The 14754-nt window shown below is 41.6% G+C and overlaps 1 protein-coding gene across 1 annotated transcript in view; it reads right to left on the bottom strand.

Annotated features, from left to right (window-relative positions):
- The window catches only part of ccdc180 (coiled-coil domain containing 180), a 127254-nt gene that overhangs the window by 98513 nt on the left and 13987 nt on the right, over window positions 1-14754 (bottom strand). The window contains exons 6-9 of the mRNA XM_072565760.1: window positions 13480-13605; window positions 8487-8597; window positions 7405-7500; window positions 4067-4230 (exon numbers count right to left, since the gene is read on the bottom strand). Of these exons, the coding sequence (XP_072421861.1) occupies window positions 4067-4230; window positions 7405-7500; window positions 8487-8597; window positions 13480-13605 (497 nt within the window). The remainder of the gene's footprint in view (window positions 1-4066; window positions 4231-7404; window positions 7501-8486; window positions 8598-13479; window positions 13606-14754) is intronic.

Raw genomic sequence — 14754 nt, 5'->3', positions numbered from 1 at the left:
TTGCATCCGTTATTCCCGATGCAGTCTCCTCTACATTGGGGAGACTAGATGCCTCCTAGCAGAGCGCTTTAGGGAACATCTCTGGTACACCCACACCAATCAACCCCACCACCCTGTGGCCCAACATTTCAACTCCCCCTCCCACTCTGCCAAGGACATGGAGGTCCTGGGCCTCCTCTACCGCTGCTCCCTCACCACCTGACACCTGGAGGAAAAACGCCTCATCTTCCGCCTCTGAACACTTCAACCCCATGGCATCAATGTGGATTTCACCAGTTTCCCCATTTCCCCTTCCCCCACCTCACCCCAGCTCCAACTTTCGAGCTCAGCACCGCCCTCATGACCTGTCCTACCTGCCTATCTTCCTTTCCACCTATCCACTCCATCCTCCTCTCTGACTTATCACTTCCATCCCCACCCCCATTCACCTATTGTACTCTATGCTACTTTCTCCCCACCCCACCCTCCCTCTCATTTATCTCTCCACTCTACACCATAGAGTGCACTCTTTGAGAAAAAGAACAAGTCATGACATTACCATCCCAAAGAAACACAAATATATAAATAGAAAGCAGGAATCATCAGCAGTGCTTTGTCCGGAAGCTCACTGAAAATGTTACCTAGTATGGTGACGAAACGTCTGAAAATGAACCTTCCAGCTCAGCGGTCAAATCCAGAACCTCAACCTGAGCTATAAATCTTCTCAAAACTCACTAGTACAGCTTCAGTAACACAGTCAACATAATGTTAAGCATAAAAAAATGAAAAGAATATGATAGGGTGACAGGAATCATGGGACTGAGAAGTCATCTGATAAATTGTCTTCCATCATACTATAATACCAACATGAGCAGTTTCAGTTGTCCATGGGCCATTTCTCAAAGGGAATCTGTGACAAACGAAAGATTTATTGGATCATTGATAGATAAAAGGGTCACCATCACTCGGAAGAAAGGGTCAAAATGCCCTGAAACCTCACGGAAAATACTTGCAATACGAAAAATTAAAACACATGGGGTAAGGACAGATGAGTCAGACTGTGGATAACTATCTTAGATGGCTGACACAAATGTGATGAGTGAATGTCCTAATTTAAAATTACAAGTTTCTATGTTCCAACTGTACCTCAGCAGCAGGATTTTATTAAGCTCAGTGGTGATTAGCATTTCTCTGTCGAACAACTCACAGATATGAAATGCTATTCACTCGATATTCCCAAATTCACCTGGCTGTTTGAAAACCACAGTAATGTTTTAAAGATGAAGATAATCCTCCTTAAGGGCAGCTAGGAATAGTCATTAAATACTGGCCTTGCCAGCAATGTCCATACCTGTAAATGAAGTTTTTAAAATGCAGAAATACTTCCCTATCTTTTTCTAGGGAAGCAAAGGTAAAGGGCTAAAGTACACACTTCACTGTGCAAGTTCACATCAGAGTTGACAGCATAGGAGAAAAGAGGAGGTAAATTAAGAATTAGTGGTTAGATATTGCTAAGGTTTGGGTTTTAAAGCCATTGGATCTGCAGGAGGGGAGTGGGGAAACACAGTTGGTTTGAACTTAGAATACACATGGTAAGTGAGAAAATCAAATCCTTTACCAGGGTCTTGTGCTTAAACAAAGGAGATGACAAAAGGATGAGAGAGAAATTAAATAAAGTAGATGGGAAACAAAGACTTTATGGGTGGACAGTTGACGAACTGTGGAGGACTTGCAAAGCAATTTTTCAAACTGCTCAGCAAAAGTGTCATATCAGTGAAAAGGAAGAGGGGTAATCTGCCGCGGGTGTCTCAAGAAATTAGGGAGGCTATCAAATTGAAAGAGGAGGCATACGAAGTAGCCAAGATCAGCGGGAAACTAAAAGATTGAGAAAGCCATGAGAAAAGCTATAAAGAAAAATAAGATAGATTATGAGAATAAACTAGCTCAGAATGTAAAGACAGATAGCAAAAATTTCTATAAATATATAAAATGAGAAAGGAGTGGCAAAAATGAACATCGTTCCTTTAAAGGACGAGAAGGGGGATTTAATAATGGGATATGAGGAAATGGCCAAGGCATTGAACGGGTATTTTGTGTCAGTGTTCACAGTGGAGGACATGAATATCATGCCAGAAATTGGCAAAAACACGAAGATAGGTGAGGACCTGGAAACAATCATTATCACAAAGGGGTAATGTTGGGCAAACTAATGAAACCAAGGGTAGACAAGTCTCCTGGCCCTGATGGAATGCATCTCAGCATACTAAAAGAGATGGGAGGAGAAATAGCAAATGCATTGTGGCTATTTTCCAAAATTCACTGGACTCTGGAGCAGTTCCAACAGGTTGGAAAATGGCAAATGTGACTCTACTGTTTAAAAAGGAAGTAGATAGAAGATGGGGAATTATAGACAGGTTAGCTTAACTTCTGAAGTCGGGAAAATGCTTGAGGAAGAAAGAGCAAGGCATCAAGCTAGAAATTTTCCTGTTGGATAGACGGAGCATGGGTTCACGAAGGGCAGGTCATGTTTAACTAATCTACTGGACTTCTATGAAGACATTACAAGAAAGTGGACAATGGGGACCCAGTAGATATGGTATATCTAGATTTCCAAAAGGCATTTGACAAGGTGCCGCACAAAAGGCTGCTGCATAAGATCACGATGCATAGTATTAACATGGATAGAGGATTAATTAACTAATAGGAAGCAAAAGGTGTGGATAAATGTGTGCTTTTCTGTTTGGCAATCAGTGATATGTGATATGCCTCAGGGGTCAGTATTGGGACTGCAATTATTCACAAGTTACAGACATGATTTGGAGTTGGGGACTATGTGTAGTGTGTTAAAGTTTGTAGATGACACTAAGATGAGTGGTCGAGCAAAGTGTGCAGAGGACTGTGAAACTTTGCAAAGAGACATAGATAGTTTCAGTGAGTGGGCAAAAGTCTGGCAGATGGGTACAATGTTAATAAATGTGAAGTCATCCACTTTGGTAGGAATAACAGTAAAAAGGTCTATTACTTGAATGGTCGAAAATTGCAGCATGCTGCTGTGCAAAGGGACCTAGGTGTCCATAGAAGGTTGGTCTGCAGATGCAAAAGGTAATTAAGATGGTAAATGGAATTTTGCCCTTCAGTGTGCTAAAGGGATTGAGTTTAAAAACAGAGAGGTTATGTTGCAGCTGTATAGGATGCTGATGAGGCCACACCTGGAGTACTCTGCGCAGTTTTGCTCTCCTTACTTGAGAAAGGATGTACTGGTACTGGAGGAGGTGCAGAGGAGGTTCACTCGGTTGATTCTGGAGTTGAGGGGGTTGGTTTATGAGGGGACACTGAGTAGGCTGGGATTATATTCATTAGAATTTAGAAGAATGAGGGGGTATCTTATCGAAACATATAAAATTATGAAGGGAATGGGTAAGATAGAAATAGAGAGGATGTTTCCACTTGCAGGTGAAACGAGGACAAGAGGGTATTATCTCACAATTAGGGGAAGCAGATTTAGGACTGAATTGAGGAGGAATTTCTTCACCCAGAGGGTTGTTAATCTGTGGAATTCCCTGCCCAGTGAAGTAGTTGAGGCTTCCTCACTAAATGCTTTCAAAGCTAAGATAGATCATTTTTTGAACAGTAAAGGAATTAAGGAACACGGTGAGAGGGCAGGTAAGTGGAGCTGGAGTCATGAAAAGATCAGCCAGGATCATACTGAATGGTGGAACAGGCTCGAGGGGCCAGGCGGCCAACTCCTGCTTCTAGTTCCGATGTTCTTAAAATAAAGAGCCTTGTGGTTTTGAGGTCCTAAAAAAGAATGAGTAAAAGTAAATGAACTTGATTTCAACACAGTGAGTTTGCAGAGAGGAGAAATACATTTGGACTGTCCTTTTGTCGCTTAGTGGCAGAAATTTCAGAAATGCCATTAATAAAAGATATAGTTGCTTAAATAAAGATGGTGGGCCATGTTTATTTCTACAAAGTTCATATTCAGCAAACAAATAAAAAAGAAAGAAAGAAAATTAATGTGTCACAGTACAACCATGAATGAGTTCTTTCTTCAGATAATTATTGGTCTGGTAATGCAAAGACCTACTTGAAATTCTGAAGCATGTCATTCTTCTTGCGATTATTCAACTCTTGCTGTTTCAAGTTATACCTCTGCCGCTCCAACACCTCATGCATCAGATCAGCCTCCATCAGATTCACATATAGCTTATTCATTGCTCTTTGATTTGCCAGCAAAGCCTGGTTTATAAGCTGTACCGAATCAGGGTAGAAATAAGTATTGTTATTTAGCTTATTTGCTGGAAATACGTATTGTGAGTTAGCTTATTTACTGGAAATAATTGTTTGACACTTAAGCCGCATTTTGTTCATTTTTTGAACCTGTACACTAATTTCACTGTTTCAGCTTTTATAGAGTCCCTACCATGTGCAAACAGGCCATTCAGCCCAACAAGACCATACCGACCCTCCAAAGAGTAACCGACCCAGACCCGTCCCTTTACCCTATGTTTACCCCTGACCAACGACCTGCTCTACACATCTCTGAACATCATGGGCAAGTTAGCATGGCCAATTCACCTGACCTGCACATCTTTGGATTGTGGGAGGAAACTGAATCACCTGGAGGAAGCCCACACAGACACAGGGAGAATGTACAAACTCACATGGACAGTCGCTGGAATTGAATCTGGGTCCCAGCACTGTGAGGCAGTAGTGCTAACCACTGAGCCACCGTGCTGCCACAACTTGTTGCCATGACTAGGAATCATCAATACTTCACTCCCATCTTATTTTACTTAAAATGTTCTTATGAAAGAATGAGGGCAAACCTAGTGTCTACACTGCTGTAATTCACCGACAATTACTGGAATCTTGACGGATGTACGTGAATCAGGAATCCGAGTGTGATTAACAAATGCTGCTAACACATCAATTCAGTTGGAAATAAACTTCTGAAGCAACTCTCAATTATTCATTCATTAGTGTCTCATTGTCATGCTTTTGGTGAAGAATGGATTGGTACAAAACTCAGCGTACGCGACATCATGTTTTTATCTTCAGTGACTTTCTGAATAGGATCAATACCAGATCCTATTTGTGGGAAGCAAATGCAGGAGAGAAACTGCTTGTGATCAGAGAGAAGCAACAAGCAGTTGGGAAATGGTTGGAAGTGGCAATGGCGAGCTACCACCCAGGAGCATTCATTTATTGCAGTGGGGGGGGGGGGGGGGGCTTGCTCCTTTTTCTGATGTCAGTGGGGCTGGGTCCTCTTTCTGAGGCTGGGTAGGCATTTCTATTGCCATGACCATGACTTTAGCCAGTGCATGTGGGAGCCATCTGCTCTCAGCGAGAAAAGGAGGCTCCACAGGTAATAGGAGAGGAAGAGGCTGCAGGATGGGCCGGGGGGGTGGGGTGAAGGTGAGGAAAGGGAGGCTGGGAGAGGGATGGGGAAGTTAAATTTAGAGAGAAAAGTTTTAGAGGACAAAGGAATACTCGGCTAACTGGAAGCCAAGACAACTTGAAATCATGAATTGAATGAATTCAAAGAATTCTTTGCAAATTAACATGGAATTTGTAGCTTAAGGTTGCAAATGGGGGAAAAAAGTATGGTTTTGTAATAATAAATACTGTGTCAGGTGATGCAGGTTAAACTGGGATTAACATCAAAAATAATAAGCAACTTTGTGGAATAGTCAGGTAGTTGTAATGTCACTGAAGTAGTAATGTCCTGGAATGTGTATATGAATCTCACCTCTGCAGATGGCAAAACCTGAATTCAATAAAATCTGGAATTAAAAGCTAGCCGAATAACAACTATGTAGCCACCGCTGACTGCTGCAAAACTCGTCTTGTTCACTAATGTCTTCAGGGAATAAAATCTGTTTCCTTACCTGATTTCTTTTACATGTGAATCCAGGCCAACAGCAATGTGATTGATTCTCAAATGCTATCTGAAATGTTCCAATAAGCCACTCAATTCCAGAGCATGTAGGAATGAGGAATAAATGCTGGCTGAGTTAGTGATGCCTATATCCCACAAATGAGTCCAAAAATGCAATAAAGAGGGTAGCAACTGCCTGGTAAGAATCTTCCGGCTTTGTACATATTCAATAGAAATGCCTTACTTGTGAACTCACCAATCAGCAGAAGATGTGCATTAACACACATAATAATTAACACACATTTCTACACTTAAGATGTACACTTAATTATTTTGAAAAAGACTTATGTAGCTAACTTATGCCTGTTGTCTTGTCTGAATTTAGATACTGTGATTTTGAAGAAATTAATGCCTTACAAGTATGGGTAGCTTTACACATTGATCATGTTTGAGAATAATGCTGAATTCTTCTAATTCTATTTCTGTGAGGCCAAACACCCAATATGTTAGCACAAATACAGAAAGCATTATTACAATATGACTGCATTGCCTAATAAATGGGTTACTGAGAATGAAAAGGAGCCCCTGAGCCCTTGAAAATAAAATGATTTATCCCACAGTATGCATCTATTTATCCTGAGATGAGAAAGGCTGGATCCATCCGCTAACTCCAAATGCAAGACTGTTTGTGGACCAGGAGAGCAACAGTATTTTTTCAAGGTTCAATAATGTGATTTTGTTTTTAGTTCATTCTCAGAATCAGGGCATCACTGGCTAGGCCAGAATTTATTGCCTATCCCTAGTTGCCCAGAGGGTAGTTAAGAGTCAATCACATTGCTGTAGGTCTGGAGTTACATGTAGGCCAGACCAGGTAAGGACATTAGTGAACCAGATGGGTTTTTCCTGACAGTCATAGAGTTATAGAGTCGTAGAGATGTACAGCATGAAAACAGACCCTTCGGTCCAACCCGTCCATGCCGACCAGATATCCCAACCCAATCTAGTCCCACCTGCCAGCACCCAGCCCATATCCCTCCAAACCCTTCCTATTCATATGCCCATCCAAATGTCTCTTAAATGTAACAAGGGTTTTATTGCCATCATTAGACTCTTAGTTCAAGATTTTGATTGAATTCAAATTCCACCATCTGCCATGCCAGGTTTCAAGCCTGAATCTCCAGAACATTATCTGGGTCTCTGGATTAACAGTCCAGTGATAATACCACTAGGCCATTGCCATCACTCCGTGAACAGACTTTGTCTAAATTATTGCCCCCAACTAACACTGCTGTTAAGCAGAGTGCATGTACAGTCATGCAGCAGCTTATGAGCATTTCCATATTTTATACGGAGTAGTTGCACAAAAAAATGGAAAGATACTGTGCACCAAATCAAACTGGTCATAAAATAAAATTTACAAGAAACATTACACCCGACCACTCCCATTATTATCACCCCTCACCTTCAATGACATCCCCCTCCCCAGCCAGGCCACAGTCACAGTTTGGAAATACGTAGTTGGAATAGAATTGGTTTGTTCTTACCATGGCTTCTTTATCTATAAATCGATGAATATCACCTGACGATATGTAAGCGATTTTTTCTAAAGCCTCCAAGCAGTCCTTGAACACAGTAGTTATCTGAATCACAGATGTATAAGCATATTATGAATTTCTTTGTGAATATGGGATGTATTACTGTTGCATCATTTTGACCAATTAGAATATATGACTAGGGACAAAAACAAAAAATAGTGGAAATACTAAGCAGTTCAGACAGCATTTATGATGATGAGCTTTCAACAGAACAAAACAGCTGGGAGCTGAGAGGCTACTGACAGCCACAACCCAGTCCTTGCAGTTGACCCTCTGCTGTGGCTTCATAGATTCTGGCAGTAAGCTGGATGACAGCCAATCAGCTGCCTGATTGACATGAGGTCCAGTGGGCTTTCTGACCAGCCTGCGGCTTTCTCTTCCAGAAACTTACTTCATCCAAAAACATAAAAACTCATGCCAAGAAATCTGGTGAAGAGACAAATGGGATGCCACCTTGGAAAGCATTTGGGAACATTGTGCATGATTGCTTGGGTGCACTGTTTGAAAATCCATGAATTTCACAGAATTGTGGAAGAAATTATAGACAGCTACAAAGATCCAGCAGCACTGCATTCAATAGATCTGACAGCAAGAGACGGCACGGTGGCTCAATGGTTAGCACTTCTGCCTCACAGCGCCAGGGACCTAGGTTGAATGCAATCCTCAGGCAACTGTCTGTGTGGAGTTTGCACATTCTCCCCTTGTCTGCGTGAGTTTCCTCCAGGTGCTCTGGTTTCGCCCCACAGTCCAACGTTGTGCAAGTTAGGTGGATTGGCCATGCTAAGTTGTCCATATTGTCCAGGTATGTGCAGGCTAGGTGGGTAGCCATGGAAATGTGGGATTACAGGTGGTGAGTATGGGTGGGATGCCCTTTGGAGAATTAGTGTGGACTCAATGGGATGAATGGCCTGCTTCCAAACTGTAGGGGTTCTCTGTGGATTCATTCAACTCAAAGATGAGTAAGTTCAGGGAAGAGAAAATTTGGAGCATGTAAAAAGTTGAATTCTGTCAATAATTCAACAACTGCTTACCTTCTTCACTCTTTCCTTTTCAAAATCTTTGTAAGCTTGATCAAGTTCTTTGATTAATTTTTTCCTATGCAGTGATTGGTTCAAAGCAGCTTCCCATAATTCCTGGAGATTCTACAAACAGAAGTTTGGACAAACTAAGATAAGTTGGGTGCCTTTTTTAAAAATTTCATATCCAGAAAGTCAGGGAGAGAGAAGAAACAACAGGTTAAATCTCGTGCTGTTCCTGGGTGTGGGAAGCAAAGTGGACAAGAAAGGTCAAAAATCAAGTTCCTAACAGAGAGATGCAACAGGGGTTGGGAGTGGGGCGAAACTGAGCTTCCTTAAGACAGGCATCAGGAAGTCATTTTGCAATATTTGCATGACATGAATGCTCATTAAAAGGTCAGCTTGCCAGAATTAAATTCCCCCATCCAGTTAAGATCTGTGCAAGCAAACAACACTGACTGCCCAATTCCCAACTGCATATAACAGGCATGCAGCAAAAAGAGAACTGCAGTTGTTGGACTTTGAATTGACTCTTGCTACTTTGTTCTCTTTGGGAAGTGTTCATCTATGCCAAGCCATATTGAGATCAGGTCGGTTAGTCTAAAATGAGTAGGGCATAAAGGACGACCAAGGGAGAGAAGCAGGTGTGCGATGGTCACAGGTCAAAGAGGCAGTTCCTCGGTGGACGTCTGTCTGGTCAAGGGAGGCTGGTTGGCATCCGACTCCAAGAGCTCAAGTGATGCTCCTGATTTGCAGGGAATGATGACCTATATCTGTTCCATAGTTATGGCGCCAAAACCTTCAGACTCTGAAGGTAACAGCGGGCGTGTCAACTTCCTGTCTATCCACCCCATGCATAGGTGACAGATTTGAAAATGAGAACATCCAAAAGTCATAAAGCAGGAAGTCATTATTCCACTGGCATTAAGTCATTACAAACAGGAAAGGACATTGAAGATAAACAAGGAGCTATTTACAGAATGTACATGGAACAATGTCTGTGGATACATTGGGAATCCTTTGTCTATCTACTCCCCTTTCCCATCAATCCTCTTTCTACTAAAGATGTATATTTTCCGGTGAGAGTCCACTCGACTACTCCAGATGCCCTTTCTCACCCATGTCACATGCTGGTGATGGTCAGGGCAAAATTCTGAGCACCTTGGACCATCCCCATCACCACCTACTGCTGGAGGTGCCATTCCACATGCACATGTCACCAGCTGAGACAAAAGCCAACACGTCCCTAAGCAAAGACACACTCTCTTTTAAGCCTGATGCTGAACTTTGACTATATAGTGGAAGCACCTGCTCAAAGTATAGATTGTGAAAATAATACATATCTAATTAAAGATGTGACTGAATGATAAATACAGGCCTGGTGGATTACTTCCCATTGTGTTGAACGGGCCTCGGTAAGAAGTAAGGCTTTGACAAACTACCTTGAGTAAGGAAAAGGGCGGGGGAGGGGAATAAACCTACCAGAATTTGAAGAGGGTTTTGTGTTTGGATATCAAGCAAACACAGGAATGGGCCTGACTATGATTATGAGTATATATATATATATTCTTAAAACAACAGTCACAAATAAAATGAAGTCACAAAGTTTGTTTAAAATAGTTAAAGACCTTCCTCTTATAAGAAGGATATCCTTGTTGCAAGTCCACTAGAACTGGAAGTGAGCAGATTCAGGCCCTGCTTCAGGGGTGTGTGTGTGTGTGTGTGTGTGTGCGTATGTGTGTGTGTGTGTGTGTTTAAATTGGAGACAGTCAATCTCAAACAATGACTGTGGATTTCCCATGAGACAGTTATGAGTAACAGAGACAGAGGTAATATTGTCAGGAATAACATATCATTCGTTTCAATAAAAGATTTCCATATAGCACAACCTACGATGTACTGTGAGGAATTCCATACCCTCTTGTAAGGAATTGAATGAACTGAATTTGCCATTAGAATGCAAGAATTACAATGCAAGTTCATCAAAATAATTTTTCCTTTAACATAGAACAAAATACATGTATACAAAAGAAAATTGAAGTGATACAAAATGCTTTGAGAACTGTAGCTCTAAAATGAATATATGAATCTCTGTGGGTTTTTTCCCCAGATCATATATGAATAATTTTACAACAACAGATCGCATCATTATTCACTTGCTAACATTTAGCAGCTGCCAACTAATTACAAACAGCAGAGAAATCCTCAGGGAAGTGAAGTCTACCATAACCACTATGTTTTCCAACAGTAATCAGCATACTAACAGGAAAACTTCACAAGGTTAAGTGCTTCATTTAATTTGATATTATTGGTTGCTGGCAGAGTGGAAAGCACAACAACTTATATTTACATTGAACCTAAAATATTCCAAGGCAGTTCACAAAAACATTATAAAGCAGAATATGATACTGAGTTGTCCAAGCAAACATTTGGTCAAATGGCCAAAGGTTTACTGAAAAGATCATACAATCCCTACAGTGCGCAAGCAGGCCATCCAGCCCATCAAGCCCATACTGACCCTCTGAAGGGTATCCATTCACACATTTCCCCCAACCCCCTCACCCTATCCCTTTAACCATGTCTCCCCGAGGTAATCCACCTAGTCTGCATATCCCTGGACACCATTGGCAATTTAGCATTGGCAATCCAAATAACCTACACATCTTTGGGCTGTGTCTTAAAGAAGAAATGCAAGGTAGAGAGCTAGAGAAGTAGAGGGAGACAATTCCAGAGGTTGGGGCCAGGCAACTGATGACATGGCCACTATCAGTGCAGCCATTAATATTGAGGATGCAAAAGGGGTCAGAATATTTCACATTATTGTGGGGTTGGAAAAACATATCAGTGATAGGGAAGGTGAAGCACAGTGGGATTTCGGAACAAGGGCAACAATTTTAACTCACTTGATGAAGAGTCAAAGTGGGTCAGTTAACACAGGGCTCTTAACAAAGGTGACTTGGTATCAGATAAGAAATGGGTAGCAATGTGTTGGATAACCTTGAATTGATAACATAGACTTTTGGAGACCAGACTGAAGTGTGTTAGAATAGTCAAGTCGAGAATAACAAAGATGGCCAGGTGCTGGCAGGTGGGACTAGATTGGGTTGTGATATCTGGTTGGCGTGGACAAGTTGGACCAAGGGGTCTGTTTTCGTGCTGTACATTTCTATGACGCTATTTCAGCAGTAGATGAACTGCAGCAGGTTGTTGGGTGATGTTGCAGATGCTGAAAAAGGCAATCTTGTTTATATTGTAATACTAGGTATAAAGTTCATCTCTAGGATCAAATGTGACACCAAAGTTGCAAACAGAGTGGTTCAATCTTGTACAATTGCCAGGAAGAGGGATAGAATCAGTTGCTGGTACAGAGTTTGGAATACAGGTCTGAAACAATGCATTGAAGAATGTAACTGTGAAACTCAAGCCTTTGTTACCTCTAGACTTGACTATTTTAACACATTCCAGTCTGGTCTCCAAAAGTCTACATGTTATCAATTCAAGTTTATCCAACACATTGCTGCGCCCAGTTTTTATCTGACACCAAGTCACCTTTGTTAAGAGCCCTGTGCTAACTGACCCACTTTGGCTGTTGGTCAAGTGATGTCTTGAGTTAAAATTATTGCCCTTGTTCCTAAGTCCCACTGTACTTCACCTTCCCTATCTCTGAATTTTTTTTTCCGACCCAACAATAGTGCAAAATATTCTGACCTCTTTTGCATCCTCAATATTAATGGCTGCACTGATAGTGGCCATGTCTTCCGTTGCCTGGCCCCAAACTCTGAAAGTGTCTCCCTGTACTTCTCTACGTTGCATTTCTTCTTAAAGCCACAGCTCAAAGTCACATACTTACCACATTAGATTAGTATGGAAACAGGCCCTTCAGCCCAACAAGTCCACTCCAACTCTCCAAAGAGTAACACACCCAGACCCATTCTTCTACATTTACCCCTGACTAACACACCTATCACTACAGGCAAGTTGGCATTGCCAATCCACCTAACCTGCACACCTTTCGACTGTGGGAGGAAACTGGAACACCTGGAGGAAACCCACACAGACACGGGGAGAATGTGCAAACTCCACACAGACAGACACCCGAGGCTGGAATCGAACCCAGGTCACTGGTGCTGTGAGGCAGCAGTGCTAACCACTGAGCCACCGTGCCATCTCTGAAGAAGTGTGTTGTTTGCCCAGGTACACTTAAGGTCTTCTTTGTCTAGGACCAGGGGGCACATTGAGTACAGATAGCAAGATCATTATTTACCTTGATAACTATGCTTACTTTTAATAATTTAGTTTTCTATAAGTTGGGCCTTCTAAACAGGGGGTGCATTTGTTAAGACTTTTTGTTGTTTCCTGACACTGGCACATCAGCGCAATAGTCCCTAATAAATCCATTACTTTCTCTCACTTTGACCATTCCCCCATTTGAAGCCTTCACCTCCACTCATCTTAAGTCCAAGGAATGGAGACTGGAACAGATATCATGGACAACTGATTTAGCTGTCCACCACCAAGTTTAGCATGACCACATGAACAACAAACAGATAACACTTTTGTCTCTCAAAACTGCTATTTCAAGGTCATCCTGGAATGCAAAGATAACCCCTGGCAACTTTTCTTTTCTGCAAACTGTCTTCAAAATCCCTTCTCCTGTCTCCTCCACTCTCACGTCTAACAAGAAGTGCAAGGAGATCATGATTTTTTTTGTCATTGCTAAGATGAAGCAATTGATCAGGTACTTCTGCCCCTTTCCTTCTACCCCAGCAAATTGGACCTCTAAAGATCCTCCCAGCCATAGCGAAGACCTTACATATTTCCATAATTTTTCTTCAATCTCCTTAACATTCATTAGAAAAAGATATCTGAAGGTTTCAGCACTCCTTGGTTTGGCAAGAAAGCATTCTGCATTGAAGATAGAACACTTTACGTAACTTTCAAACTGCTGCACGATTCCTCTTGTTGACTATAAAACAGCATTAGAAATGAAGAAAGCTTAAAACGGTACCTCAAATGATGCAGAAATATCTGTGACATTTTCTGTCTTTGACCACAGTTCCTGAATGCTTTGGTAAGACTTCTCCATTTCTTGCATTAGGTACTCTGCAGCTCCAGTAAATCGCTTTTCCAACTCCTGGGACAGTCAAACGTAAAGATTACTTCCGCCCTCAAAATATGTATAAGAAAATCACTGCATTCAGGGTCAAAGGTGAGATGTTGGGACTACACATGTGAAAATATCCACAGAAGAAAAATAATGATCAGCTGCAGTTATTGGTAAATGAGTCAATCTGTCATCAAGCTGTCGCTGGCCTGGTTGTCACAAATGATTCACTGATTGGAACAGACTTTTATGTTTAAATGATTCTTCTAGTTCATTCTAGAGTTAGTTACGGTTACTTACACAGCTATGATAAAAGCTATTTTCTAAGTTTTTTTCCCAATTCACTGACATCTGCGGTCTCCAAATCCCAAATGTCAAGGTAATGCCTCCCCATTTATCAAGTCATTTCTGTAGTTATTAACCAACACAACCGTACAGTGGCACTTCAGCACAATAGTCCCTAATAAAACCATTATTTTCTCTCACCTTGACCATTCCCACATTTGAAGCCTTCACCTCCACTCATCTGAAGTCCAATGAATGCAGACTGGAACAGATATCTTGAACAACTGATTTAGCTGTCCACCACCAAATTTAGCATGACCACATGAACAACAAACAGATAATTCTTTTGTCTCTCAAAACTGCTCTTTCAAGGTCATCCTGGAATGCAAAGATAATCCCTGGCAACTTTTCCTTTCTGCAAACCGCCTTCAAAACACCTTCTTCTTGTCTACTCCACTCTCACCTCTAACATGAAGTGCAAGGAGATCATGTTTTTTTTTTGTCATTGCTAAGAAGAAGCAACTGATCAGATACGTCTGCCACTTCCCTTCTACCCCAGCCAACTGGACCTCTAAAGATTCTGATGAAGGGCTTTTGCCCAAAACGTCGATTTTACTGCTCCTCGGATGCTGCCTGAACTGCTGTGCTTTTCCAGCACCACTCTGATCTAGACTCTGGCTTCCAGCATCTGCAGTCATTGTTTTTACCCTCTAAAGATCCTCCCAGCCATAGTGAAGACTTTACATATTTCCATAATTTTTCTTCTACCTCCTTTCTCCAAGTACATCTTGTCTAAGGAACCCTCCTCATAATCCTTCAATTTCCTAATAAACTGATATCCATACAATTCCTTTCTTAGCTGCAAATGTAAACTATTTCCCCTGTTTGGGAACT

The sequence above is a fragment of the Chiloscyllium punctatum genome, chromosome 49 (assembly GCF_047496795.1).
Source record: "Chiloscyllium punctatum isolate Juve2018m chromosome 49, sChiPun1.3, whole genome shotgun sequence".
Lineage (NCBI taxonomy): Eukaryota > Metazoa > Chordata > Chondrichthyes > Orectolobiformes > Hemiscylliidae > Chiloscyllium > Chiloscyllium punctatum.
This window is presented reverse-complemented; position numbering and strand designations above follow the sequence as displayed.